Source organism: Podarcis liolepis (assembly GCF_965112155.1).
Source record: "Podarcis liolepis genome assembly, chromosome: 4".
Lineage (NCBI taxonomy): Eukaryota > Metazoa > Chordata > Lepidosauria > Squamata > Lacertidae > Podarcis > Podarcis liolepis.
Genome location: NC_139558.1, coordinates 78312825 through 78326511, shown reverse-complemented (window position 1 = coordinate 78326511; position 13687 = coordinate 78312825). Strand labels below are relative to the sequence as shown.

At 38.2% G+C, this 13687-nt stretch overlaps 1 protein-coding gene across 4 annotated transcripts in view; it reads right to left on the bottom strand.

The window, feature by feature from the left end:
* DCLK1 (doublecortin like kinase 1) overlaps positions 1-13687 on the bottom strand; it is a 207135-nt gene that overhangs the window by 42481 nt on the left and 150967 nt on the right. For 3 of the 4 annotated variants that reach the window (XM_083498895.1, XM_083498893.1, XM_083498896.1), the window contains 2 exons: positions 4516-4600; positions 2670-2778 (listed from right to left, as the gene is read on the bottom strand). In XM_083498895.1, coding sequence (XP_083355021.1) covers positions 2670-2778; positions 4516-4600 — 194 coding nt within the window. The remainder of the gene's footprint in view (positions 1-2669; positions 2779-4515; positions 4601-13687) is intronic. The other variant, XM_083498894.1, reaches the window with a different exon arrangement.

The following is a 13687-nucleotide window of genomic DNA, read 5'->3' as shown; positions in this document are numbered from 1 at the left end:
AAGCCATCTCTATATGCACAAACTTATTCTGAAGAGTTTCACATAAATATACAATAAAGGGTTTATTGCTTCAAGAAACATTTAAGGCCTATGAACAAAACACTGTGGTTGACCCTCTGTTCACAAAAAAAGCAACTTATTGAACTTGGCTGAACGTAACTACATGCTGGAAAGATTAGCTCATATTATGAAGGGAATTTATATGTGATCAATCCAACAAGCTTGTGACAGCTTGACTGCTTTTAGGTTTGACTCACCTTTTACAACAGAATAGAATAATAATAATAATACTGAGAGTTATAAACTTTTAGCTTAACATGTTTTATCACCAACAGTGATGGAAAACCTAGGAAATGCTAGGAATACCCCACAGAATCAGATATTCAATAAATAAAGCACAACTTGTCTACCATTTACAGTGAAAAATACAAGAAAGACTACAGCAATATCAAGGTGCCAAAAATAGAAAAAGTTCCCTGAATTAGTTAGCTTTCCTTTTCCTTTTTTTTTAAAAAAAGACTTTCTAGGTATAAGAAATAAGAGGCAAGCAGTATTACATGCTCACTAAACAGGAATATAGTTAAATACCTTAAAAAAAATATTATGCTATCTGAATTTATGTACTGCCAATTCTGCTATGATTCCATTCCCTCTTACGTCCCTCACCACAAATATTTGACTCTAGGCCTTATAATATTTATTACTAAACTGACCTAAGAGATTCCAAGCATGGTTGCTTTTTACCAAAGCACAAAACACACAATTTTGCATTTCAGAGCAGGTGCATGACAAAAAACAAAGAGACTTTTCTCCAGATCAGGCACAGGCATTTGTTTAATCTGAAAGAAAAAAACCTGAAAGAAAAAAATAAATATAAAAGAGCCCTGATTGTATTTAAATCAGATTTAAGATTTCAAATAAAATTTCTCTTTTTTTCATTTGGAATTATCTTGCTTGAACCTAAAGTTTTGCATTGCAATCTGTAGTCTCCATTGACTTGCGTAAGAGGAAAGGAATGCTGTCTCCTTAAAAAATAACTGGTGGCAAGACAAAACCCACCCTATGTTAAAGACCTTTGCTGGGGCTTTCTCCACACTAAGTGCTTTTATAATTTTAAAATCAAATTAACTAAATCCAGATTAACAAAATACAAATGAAGGTTTTACAAAAGAAATAAATTAAGAATCTTTTTAAAATCTCCCCCCAAAAGAGATTTTCCAGTGTACATCCTTTGTGTATCTTTAACCTATTGATTACTGTGATTCTTCAACATCAACTTCATTGGACTGGTCATGTTGTGTGGATGCCTGATTATCGTCTTCCAAAGCAAATACTCTATTCCGAACTTAAAAATGGAAAGTGTAATGCTGGTGGTCAACAAAAGAGGTTTAAAGACTCTCTCAAGGCAAATCTAAAAAAAAAAAAGGTGGTATAAACACCAACAATTGGGAAACACTGGCCTGCGAGTGCTCCAGTTGGAGAACAGCCTTTACCAAAGGCGTCATGGGCTTTGAAGACACTCGAACTCAGGATGCAAGGGAGAAACGTGCTAAGAGGAAGGCATGCTTGGCAAATCCACACCATGATCAACTCCCTCCCAGGAACCAATGTCCCCACTGTGGAAGGATGTGTGGATCCAGAATTGGCTTCCACAGTCACTTACGGACTCATTGTTAAAACCATGTTTATGGAAGACAATCTTACTCGGCTACGAGTGATCGCAGAAGAAGAAGATGAAGAAGAAGAAGAAGAAGAAGAAGAAGAAGAAGAAGAAGAAGAAGAAGAAGAAGAAGGGGGAGGAGCAGAAGCAGCAGCAGCAGCAGCAGCAGCAGCTGGGCTAGGACTATGATGAATCAAGATCAATCTCCTCCACAAAGCTCATTGGGTGACCTTGGGTCAGTCACTTGCTCTCAGTCTACCCTACAGGACCATTGTGAGGATAAAAATGGGAGGGTTTATCATGCATGTTGCCTTGAGTTCCTCTTCTGCAGCTGCCTTAGTGATGCCTATGGGAGCTGTCCACGGTCCTGTTCCTATCCTTTCTGCTTCAACTGGGCATTGTCTGCTTCCCCTATGAATTTCTGTGGGCCTCCCTCATAGGCATTCGTGTACAATGAATGTGGAACTGGATACTGCTATCCTAGAAAGTGGCCACCAGGCAGAGTCAACAGTGCTGGGCTAGATGTACAAAAAATTTGACCAAGTATAAGGAAGTATCATAAGTTCCTGTGATTTGTGCACAGAACACTCTTTTAAGTTTTTGGCGGAAAGAAGAATTGAGGCCTGCGGCTCCAGATCTAAATAATAAGAAACTCTCAGCTGAGCAGTCAGAAGAGAAAGCTGAAGGCATTTGTTTTCCAATTGCAAGGAAAATGATTTCTAATGTGTTATTTTAGTACAATGGGAAAGGTTTCACAATCTCCTAGAAGGAGTGTGTTGAGCACAGTCAAGGAAAAAGCCACAGGGATGGGATAAATCAAAGCATTAAATTTATAGATTGTGCCTGCAAAACACTTATTTCCAGGCATAGCTGGCGTAATTTTCCCATTGTGTACACATGGATCTGAGACATTCCTTTGTTCCATATGTGCTGGAAATGAAGATGTGATCCAAGAGAAGCCTGACATTAGTGACTGCTTTAACAGTAATAGGTAGGAAATCTTTCTCACCTTTCTATACACTCCTTTACAATGGCAAAATTTCCATCTCCTATAGTCCGGCCAACTTTATATCTCTCTGCTATAGAGGCTGGAACCTGGAAGCCTTCTTCCAACACTTCTGAAAAGAATCAGTACATTTTTATTGGTAGAGAAGGTAACGCAGATATGACACACAATACATATTTTACCTTATGGTTTAAGACAACTGGAAACCATTCAGAATCAGCATTCTCATTTTGCTGATCAGAGAAACCGTGCCATTGATATTGCATACACTCAACAAGTTTCACCAGGCTAAGTATGAAAACTTGTAGGCACCAGACCCAGTTTCACACATTTACAAACAATTCTTTGGCATGTATGAACCTTTTTTAAAAAAATTATACAAAACAGATGTTTCAGTGATCTGCTCAGAAATAGTTCAATCTCAGGTGGAGACTGCATTAGTTCAACACATCACAATTAAATCTATCTACAAAAGAAGTCTAACACTCGAGCACTTCTTTTATTACATCCTGTAATCGGAGACTGCCATAAACTTGCTCATGTGATAAGTGCTATTTTCTCCTCTGTATTAAATATTTAGTTTTTAAATAAGTGTTCTCAATAATGTCACCAACATATACAACCTGGGCACCAGATGCTTTAAAATCACGGCAAGTCAAAACAGTGAAGGAAAGGGTTTTCTAGTTATTGTATTTTAGTAGCCATTAGAGTGCCATTACTCTTCAAACAGTACTCAAAAGCACAGTTTGCAAGTGTCTAATAACGTTTTAAAAAGCTAGAGCCATAAACCTTCACTTACATGTAAAGTGTTTGGACCAGTTAAATACTGGCAATAGTTACGTATTTCAAATACTACCACTTCAGTTTCTAGCAACTACCAGAAAGAAAGAAAGAAAGAAAGAAAGAAAGAAAGAAAGAAAGAAAGAAAGGCACTTAAATACATACATCTTAAAGCAATGAAAGCAGAGCTGGCTCCAGGTTTGAAGCAGCCCTTGGCAGTGCCTGTTTCTGAGTCCCCTCCTCCAGCAGTGGACCTTGGTGAGTTTACCTGGCACTGGTAGCCATTTTAAGTTATCACAACGCCCCAGAAGAACTCTACATCAGGGACATTGTGGGAAATGAAAAAGGCAGCTAAACATAAAAGGGAGGGCAGGGCAGGCATCAGCAATGGGCTCTGTCTGGGGACTGGGCACCAGCAGCTGCCCAAGGATGCTGAGGGCTGATACTGGCCCTGAATCGAAGTGTGAGCAGCTTGCATAGCAAACATGCCCTTTTCCATTTTGGCTTAGAACTTACAACTTTAATGCATGTGTTTTATCCATAAAAAAATCACAATAAATACCAAAGTAAGGGACGCGGGTGGCGCTGTGGGTTAAACCACAGAGCCTAGGGCTTGCCGATAAGAAGGTTGGCGGTTCAAATCCCTACGACGGGGTGAGCTCCCGTTGCTCGGTCCCTGCTCCTGCCAACCTAGCAGTTAGAAAGCATGTCAAAGTGCAAGTAGATAAACAGGTACCGCTCCAGAAGGAAGGTAAACGGTGTTTCTGTGCGCTGCTCTGGTTTGCCAGAAGCAGCTTAATCATGCTGGCCACTTGACCTGGAAGCTGTACGCCGGCTCCCTCGGCCAATAAAGTGAGATGAGCGCCGCAAACCCAGAGTCGGCCACGACTGGACCTAATGGTCAGGGGTCCCTTTACCTTGACCTTTAAGTAACAAAATAACTGATAAAAGCAAAGTAATCAGCTAGTATAAAATGCTGACAATGACTGTAAGATGGGAGGCATATTTTGTGTGCTGGTGTGGCATATTAACACACACACAAAAACACACACACACACAAACACATTACCTTCACCAGGTCCATCATTTTCATCCATGGAGCTGCAGACTTTGGTAGATGCTAGTGAGGTAGAGGAGCCACTGTGCTGAGAGCTCTAGAAATATGGAATTGGGTTCAAGGGGAGACACATGGGTGGGAAAGGATTGTTAAATTGTGGTTTCAATGAAGCTAGCTAATACGACAAGATATCTAGGCTGTCTACCTGCAAAAAATGATTTTTTTAAAAAATAAATGTGTACCTTTTGTATCATGTTCTTTGAAGGGACAATCTGTTTCATTATTCACCACTGAGCTTCTAAAAAAAAAGCCTTCTACTCAGAAAGCCTAGCCTAACTTCTAAAACGGGTACATTCTTTCATTGACTATGTTGGAAACTACTGAAAGCTCATCTCCCCCTTCCTGGCCTTCCCCACCTCTTCAAATTATTTAGAATATTTCTGCTAATATAATCACTCTTCCTTGCCATTTGCCTCATGCCACACCTGTAGCTCATTAGAAGTATCTGCACGGGGAAGCTTCTCAGTGGTCCAGGAAAATTTTGCTCAAAAGAGAAACGCAACAGAATTTTGTGTTAATTTTTGGAAACCCCTATTTCTAGACTAATTTGACCATGCTGGATTAAAAACAAAACAAAACCTGCTCTTCCCAAACTGCTAACGCAAGCAGAAGCCCAGAATTTGAGGTGGCATCTGAGCTGTGGTCTTCAACAAATGCTTTCTGTTTCCATGGCTGTACAGAAGCTTGAAAGAAACTAGGGGTGTCAGGTACCTATTAAATCAATGGAATACATATCAAAAGCACCCCACAATATTAAGTCATGAAAATAATGCTGCAGTCCATATAGCACTATCAAAAGATAATGCTTTGAAACTGTCTTGTTTTGTGAAATGTTCGGATAACTGGCATCCTAGAAACACAGAGAAACCTTTTAAATATTCCATGTGACTTACAAAGTGTTGTCTCAGCTGAAAGCATATGGCTAGCAATAATTCTTTAAAAAAATATATACCGTATTTTTTGCACCATAACACTCACTTTTTTCCTCCTAGAAAGTAAGGGGAAACATCTGTGCGTGTTATGGAGGGAATGCCTACGGGTGGCATGCCTACGGATTTTCCTCCTCTAAAAACTACGTGCGTGTTATGGTCGGGTGCGTGTTATAGAGCGAAAAATACGGTATATTCATGGGTTTCTGGGCAATCATTTGTTTCTAATGAAAGAGTGGATGCAGCGGGAAGCTGTTTTGTTGGGGAGGCTTGGGAGCAAAAGAACCATCATTAGAGGGCTACCAAGCCTTCATGAGGAGTGTCTAGAAATAGGGAAAGGGTGGGATGTTTAAACTGTGCTTCACTCAGAGGTCACAAATTCCTGAAGGGGTGATTGGTCATGTTCCCTGGGCCATTTATGCAGTCAGCCAATGAGAGGAGAACTGGTGATGCAAAAGTCTTCAGTATTTTAGACAAGGATTCAAAGCCTAGGCATGGGGTGGTAGTGTATGGAAAACAGACCAAAATAAACGAGAACTTGCTCAGATTCCTGAGCCCCATCCCCTGTTGCTATCCTTGGATGATTATATACAGATTTGCAATTTATGCAGCAAGGTCATATTTAGATTTGCGCAATGCTAAATGTGCTGGTTGGGGAGCGGGGAAACTTACCTCAAAATGTCAAAGTGCAAAAAGGATGGAAAACCTACAGCAAAGCTCCATGACCCCATTCAGGAAAAATAACAAGTACTACAAAACGGTCTCTCAGTTGAAAAACATGAAGTGAAATCTTTGCCAGTATTTTTTTTTTGTTGCTATTGCTCCCATATTTTTTAAAAAGATACCGCAATCCAATGCTCTAATTACATAGTGATCTCTGGCTGGGGGAAAAAATGTAATATAGCCGCAGCAATAATTTATTTAGGTCACCCCTTTTTTAAAAAAAATGGATCTCATGTATTTTAATTGGAAGTTTTAATTGGAAGATTTCAGCAGATAAGCACCTCTCCAACATTTTGAATACTATTTCAGAATGATTTAACCCAATGCTCTGCATTCTGAGTAAAACATTAACATCTAAGCAATATTTTGTATGGTACTTTTAAATAATGGAATTTAATTATAAAGCTTATTATAAAGCTGCCTTGGTTCCAAAGCTGTGGGATTCTTATTTACATAGGTGAGTGCATTAATAACATGCAGAATGAGAATCAATTAAATTTAAGAAAATGTTTGAGTTTTTGAAGCCGGTGCCTATTACAGAAGAGGCAGGAGTTTTGTGAATAGTAGGGAGGAGCAGCCAAATAATGCTGCAAATTGGGGTGATTTGGGGATTGCCCCTCCTCTGAAATGAAACATGATGTCAATAAACCTGTCCCACCCCACCCTGGTTTGGACCGGGGCACTCCCCTCTAAGCCCTGTGTTACTTGGGAACTTTGTTTTTCTGCTTTTCTGTGATCTACCCAGTTCTATTTTCTTATATAATATCCTTGTTCCTAAGGGCTTTGCAAAAAGTGAGACTGTCTAAAATGTTATATGTGGCGCACCAAAGAGATTTGGATTATTTTGCTTGTCAGAGTACATCAATGGAGGTGTGGGGTGTTTTTGTTTGGTTGTTGTTGTTGTTTTACCAAAAAAGTCATTACAGGTTTGTTTGTTTTTTAAATCCTATGTTGCTCTGCTTTAACAACAACAAAAAAGTTCCTTTCAGAGAACTTAGGTCTTAGGACCTATCAGAGATCTGTAAGGGCCTATCAGGAGACTGGCAAACCCTACTGGAGAACACAAACTAACACCATGAACAAAAGTCAGTATGACGCTGCAATTCTTTAGCAAGAATACACACCACTCAGTTACCTTTTAATTATTTTAAGGCAGGCAAGAGACAAGCTCCCACTTCCCCTTCACAAAGGACTATGTTGGAAAGTCAATGCTTTCCCCCCCTCCCCAACAAAAATCCCTTTTATTTATTTGTCTGCAATTTGGCAGGTTTAATCTACGCTGGAGAGCCTCCTGTGCCTGAAAAAAAATTCATCCACTTCAGTGAAAAGAGGTTAAAATTGTAGCCATTTTTAAATTCTTGATTATATAGTCCATGGAGAACACGAAGGTTCATTTTACACAGAATGACTTGTAACACAGATTGAAGTGGAAAAGGGTGCACAGCAACTCAGAAATAGATCATAATTTTTATAAACTCACAGAAAGATACAAGGTGAATGAATGTTAGAGGCCGAGCACATCCATAGTAAACAACAAACTTTTTTTTAACCATTTCTATTCTTACTACCAATATTACTGGTACATATCTATAATATTACTACACTCTTACATATCCAATAAAACAGTCCTCAAGTTTTTAAAAGCAACAGTATTATACTAAATTAATAAAGGAAGATATGATATTAATAAAGATTTCATTGTTATATTATTAGACAAGTTTATGCATTTTCTAATTCGTTACTTGCCTTAATTTTTTCAAAAAAATTATTTCAATGATTGCCTTACTCTTCTAATTTGAAGGCTACAGACATGAAAGTTATAAATAAGCAGGAAATCCCAAATCACCCTAATTATCTGAGAATATATTTTATTCTCTTTTTTGCCCCTGGTATTTTAACATTACAAAGAATCTTTGCTATGGAAGCATGATGGCTCTTATTAACATGATATTTTAGCACATCCTATATTATTATTTTGGGGGGCGGGATTCAATAAATTAACTGAATACTGTCAAACACTTTCTCTCAGTTAAGTCAAATTTTAAACACACTGCACCTAAATACGCAGAAAATCTGGATTGCATCTCGCAATTTAAATTGGGAAATATGATTTTCTGTCCAGCATGTAATTAATGTGTTTTTAATATATTTTTATATATCATTAACTGCAGCACAATATCCTATCTTACATAATAATGGTTTATTGAATGGCGACTAATTGATCAAGGGCATTCAATCTAGCAAGAGGTATCAGCTAATGGAAGAAGAGGGATGAAATTTCGGCTGATTCCCTTCCTCCTCCAGAACAGATTTTCCAGGGAGTGTTAGGGGCTCTTCTTCCATGATCTATTAGTGTAGAGTTTTACTTATCTGTTCTCATATCCAAATTCATCAGATTATTTTATATATTCTGTATAGCAGCCCTTTCACTTTTTAATATTTGCACAATAAGACTTAATGACGAATAATCCATGTATTTTCCTTACACACAAAAACAAACAAGCTATAGGTTATTGGCGTACACAAAGTAATCCACATTTCATTTCCTGACAGCATAAGGCAGATAATGCCAGCTAAAATCCAACAGATATAGTTCAAGATAATCAAAGATTAGTTAAGGCAACTAGTTTGAATGAATGGTAGTATTTGTTGTTTGGTGCTGCAAGACAACCTTTAACAGGAAACTCCTGCAATTTTTATCCTAGCAGGCCTTTCTCCCATATAAATGGTTGAAATGTGGCTTGTACGTCACTCAAAAGTTGAGTTGAAACTGCTATCGGAAGGGAAAGGAACAAAAATAAGCAATACAGACAAAAGATACATTTTAACAATATGATGCTAATCTCCCAAGTCATCATTCAGACAGATATGACCGTATTTCAAAAAAAAATTGATGACTTCTTACAGAGAAATCTGGTATTTATTTTCAACAAAACACTCCTTTGAATAAGACGCCAAATATACCAGGATTTGCAATATCTTACCTTCTTCTTGTTCCCAAGTAATGGACTAATATTTGTGACCACATTGGAAAGATAAGTGGAAGTATTTATGCCTATTATTTCATATCTGTGTACAGTTAATTTGCATCCAAAAACCTCAATAATATTTAGAATCAATTTAACAATTTGTGTAAAAGATTGCATTTTGTGGGTTCATGAGATAGCATCACCTGCATTTTATATCATTTACTGTGCAAATACCACGGATATCAAGACTTGATTGTACACATACAGCCAAAATTTAAGTTGAAGAAATAAAAAGTAGTGAAGACAAAAGACACCCTTGCCTCATTCCTCTAATTTCAATGATTTTGATAAATATTATTAGAATAAGGTAATATTTTACATTTTCTGCTTTCAGGTGACTTTTTTTTTATTTAATTCAACTCAGAATCCCTAAATTTTGTATGTGCCACAGCCTAGTTTTGTTTATGTAACCCTGAGTTATTTTTCCTGAACTTTCTCAGCTTTCCCCCCCAAACAGGAATTTCTTGCGTCATCAACATGTCAGTCAAATTTCTTCTACTGATACAATCATTTACATGAGCTGCTTAGCCTTAATGTTTAGAGCCTCTGCTTAATTACAGGCATTCATTATTACTTCTACTTGTCTTTGGACTACTCGTTCAACTAATAAGTCTTTCATTAAAATGCCGTTTTGTGTATAAAAATCTTTAAATAACTTGGAAACATCACACACAATGTTAGGATTCCATTCAAGCTTTTAGAGCTTTGGTGAAGGAGCTAAAAAATACATGGTCATCCAAAATTCTGCACAGATTTCTGCTTTTGAGAGTTGCATTCTAGAGGCACGCACCCTTCTTCCAGACTGGCTTGACAAGATGCTGCCAACATGGCCATTCTTAGGGCCAAAGTGGATGTTATCTTGGTATTGGCGAAATACCAAAGAATGTGGTGATAGCACAGGGAATATTTGCAGGTTGAGCAGGAAACTTGACCCTATCTGTGAACATGGATTCTTCTGCTATTCCCCCATCTCCAACACCACCCCTCTTTTTTCCAACCAGGTTGTCTTTAGTTTTAGCAACTGACTGGGGAAAATATATTTGAAAAATGAGAGGGGAGGCACTTATAGGTGAATGTACAGGTTGGGGGAGGAGTTAAGCACCTTCTCCCACATTCTAATTTCTCCTGAAAAATGCAAATCCCATCCTTCCATCATGTTATGGCTCATAATCAGTTTGCCTATCAGGATATATAAAGAGGAATCTTCATGAAATCTGTTGACTGCTGCTGGTTGTGTCACTTTGAGTAGCTTTTCTTGCTTGAGCACACCAAGTGAGGATTTCCTTTTCCTTTTTCTCCTTTTGGATTTTATTCCTTGAATAGAAAGCCCCACATTATATTGTAAACTGCTTCTCACAGAGAAAGAGAGAAAGAGGGAGAATATTTCTCTCTATTGGGATTTTTAGGTGTGTCTCTTTGCGGATTGGTCATAACGGACCCCAAAGCTTAGGAGATGCTGAACATCTAAAAAGATTTCAGTCAACGGCTATTTTGGTCGAAATGCTTAAAAATCCTGAGTGATGCAGCTGCACTGTGCACCCTATGGCTCAGCACAGCTGTAGATCACATTAGGATCACTACAAAGAGAGAATTCCATGCCAAAGAACCTATATGGAACCTAAAGCGTTTAATATAAATGGCCTGTCTTAATTTTAATTCAGTCTGCACCATGTGAAATGTCATCACCCCTAAACAAATTTTAAGAGGGAACTCTTGCCTCAGTTTCTGGCCACCTGGCTGTTTTTATGGCACACCTACATTAAAAGAAAGTGGCTGCATAAAAGCAGGATTGGGTCTTTAGTGTAATAAGCACTTCACGTCCAGCTCAGGTTCGCATAACAGATGGTCAACATACCACCATTTCTCTATGATGGGAAAGGGAAGATCAGTGCTATAAAGTTTCAACCACATCTTACTGGAAGATTTGTTCGGCAGCTCATTTGTAAACATTTAAAATGGGGACGCCCAGTGACATTCCTCAAATTCAGGGAGCAAAGTATCACAATGCATACAAATGCTCAAAACATGTGTATTATTTCATTCTGAAGATTTCCTCCTTCTACATATATTTGGGCTTTACTTGGACTTTTTAGGGAGGCATTTACAGTGGTTCCTTAGCATCAGGAAGCCAAGGAAGAAAAGTTGTAAAAATGACTATCTAGGAATCTGCCTTTTGCAGATTTCTCCATGATTATTTTTTAAGCAGGGCAGTAAAAATGAATGCTAGATGATCTTTCCCAGTCTTTAAGCCATTTTATGTGTACTTACGCAACTCAAAAAGTTATATTACAATCAAAGCTGCAGAGGAAAGATACATGTAATTGTATCTCCTCTTTATTTTTCTTCTTTACCTGTTAAAATGTGTAGTAACAGCTCCAAAAGGGCAGCTGAAATCAGGAAAAGAGGGATAAAACTCACCTATGCCTCCATGCTGCTGGGTGAGATAAACTGATTCAGTTTGCAATTAAAGGTGAACCAACCTAATTTGCAGTTTGCAAAACAATATGCAAACCAAAACACAACCATCCTTCAAAATTTGAACTTCTCTGAATTTTGCATATTGTGTAAGTTTATCACCCAACCTCTCCCCTCTACTCTCTCCCCCTACCTCTGGATACTGTATTATCTTACAGTGAACGTAACCAAAATACTTTATAATCTGAACAAACAAACAAACCAAACCAAACCAAACAAAAAGAGACATTGCACATTCTTTTGTAATTCATTAAAATCTTTAATTTTTTTTAAAAAAAGCAATTTCTCCAGCCAGAGTGTATGTACAAAAATGCATATACCAGGGTAATGTGCATTTATTATTGGAAATAACTTATCAAAGTGTTGGTGCTGACCTCTAAAGCCCTAAACAGCCTCAGCCCAGTAACCCTGAAGGAGGGTCTCCACCTCCATTGTTCAGCCCGGACACTAAGGTCCTCCTCTGAGGGTCTTCTGGCGGTTCCCTCACTGCGAGAAGTGAAGTTACAGGGAACTAAGCAGAGGACTTTCTCAGTAGTGGTGTCCTCCCTGTGGAATGCCCTCCCATCAGTTTTCAGGGAGATAAAGAACTAAACAACTATAGAAGACATCTGAGGGCAGTCCTGTATTGGGAAGTTCTTAATGTTTGGCATTTTGTTATGTTTTAAAATGTGCTGTAAGCCGCCTAGAGTGACTGTGGAAACCCAGCCAGATGGGCAAAGTATAAACAATAAAATTATTGTTATAATTAGGCAAAATTGCTTTGCAAAAGTATGTATATTAGGCAAACTAACATACAAAAATATGCATATTAGCAGAAATTCACCCTAAAATGCTAATGAGTCCTTATGACTTGGTTGTTACTTTAAAATGCAGACTGATGTGGGCATGTGGAGAACTGAACTTAAGATGGGGGCGGGGGATGAGAAACTGAGAGAAATTGAAATTGCTAGATTTGCCAATTCCAACCTGTGTGTTCTTTGAAGTTAAAAATCATCATTATAATGAGACTCCTGTTTCACATCTATTTTCCTCCCTCTTCAACATTTTAAGATGCATGCATATGACTAATGAGCTAAACTTTATTCTCATATATTGTCAGTGAGCCCCAGCAGCTATTGGTTGAGTTTCTTTGAACATTCTAAATGCTCAGGATGAAAAGGATCATCAACAGAATGCTAATAACAGTGGTGTTTTTGTGAAAGCAGTGGAATACCACTGAGGATGGCAGGGGGAAAAAACTTCATGAAGGCACAGGGACAAGAAAACTGTTAAAGAGAGATAGAATGGGCAAGGGAAATGTAGACTAGGGAGCAATGAAGCTGAAGAAGTGGAGGGGCTGAATTTTATATTGAATTTAAAACTAGGCAAAGTCTCTAACGCAGTTTTATTTTGACAAAAGCACCCAGTACATGAATGAGCATGAAATAATTGCTATCCTATTACCAAACCTGGTCTGCACAAAGCAGAGACAATTCTAGCTAGCAAGGGTTGATGAGCGGCTGCTAAGTTTTCACTGGAAAAACTAGGAAGTGCCTGCAACTCAAGTTATTCTGAAGAAGCATGTTGCCCATCACTACGAAATGATTTTTTTCAGATTTCAGTCTTTTTAGACTCAACAAGCATGTAAAAGGTAACATAAAAAGAGAGCTTCTAAAGGCAAGCTGATAAGAGGGCTAGAACATTTAAGTGTATAACAAACCAATTTCTCATTTCATACTTCCAAGTCCATACATTCCAAGTCTATTCATTGTCACATCTAAAAAATATGTAGTTATGGCTTGGTGAATTTACTATCCAGGTAATCCATTAGAATTTTTCGCTTCTCTCAGCACCCACAATTTACATTTTTAAAAAGCCACTGCCTGCATTTATGTTTAGACCAACCCATTAAGCTCTATGGTTCCCACAGCTCAGTGACACCCCCCCCCCACATGTGTATGTTATAGCAGAGATTCTTTGTCTGGTTTC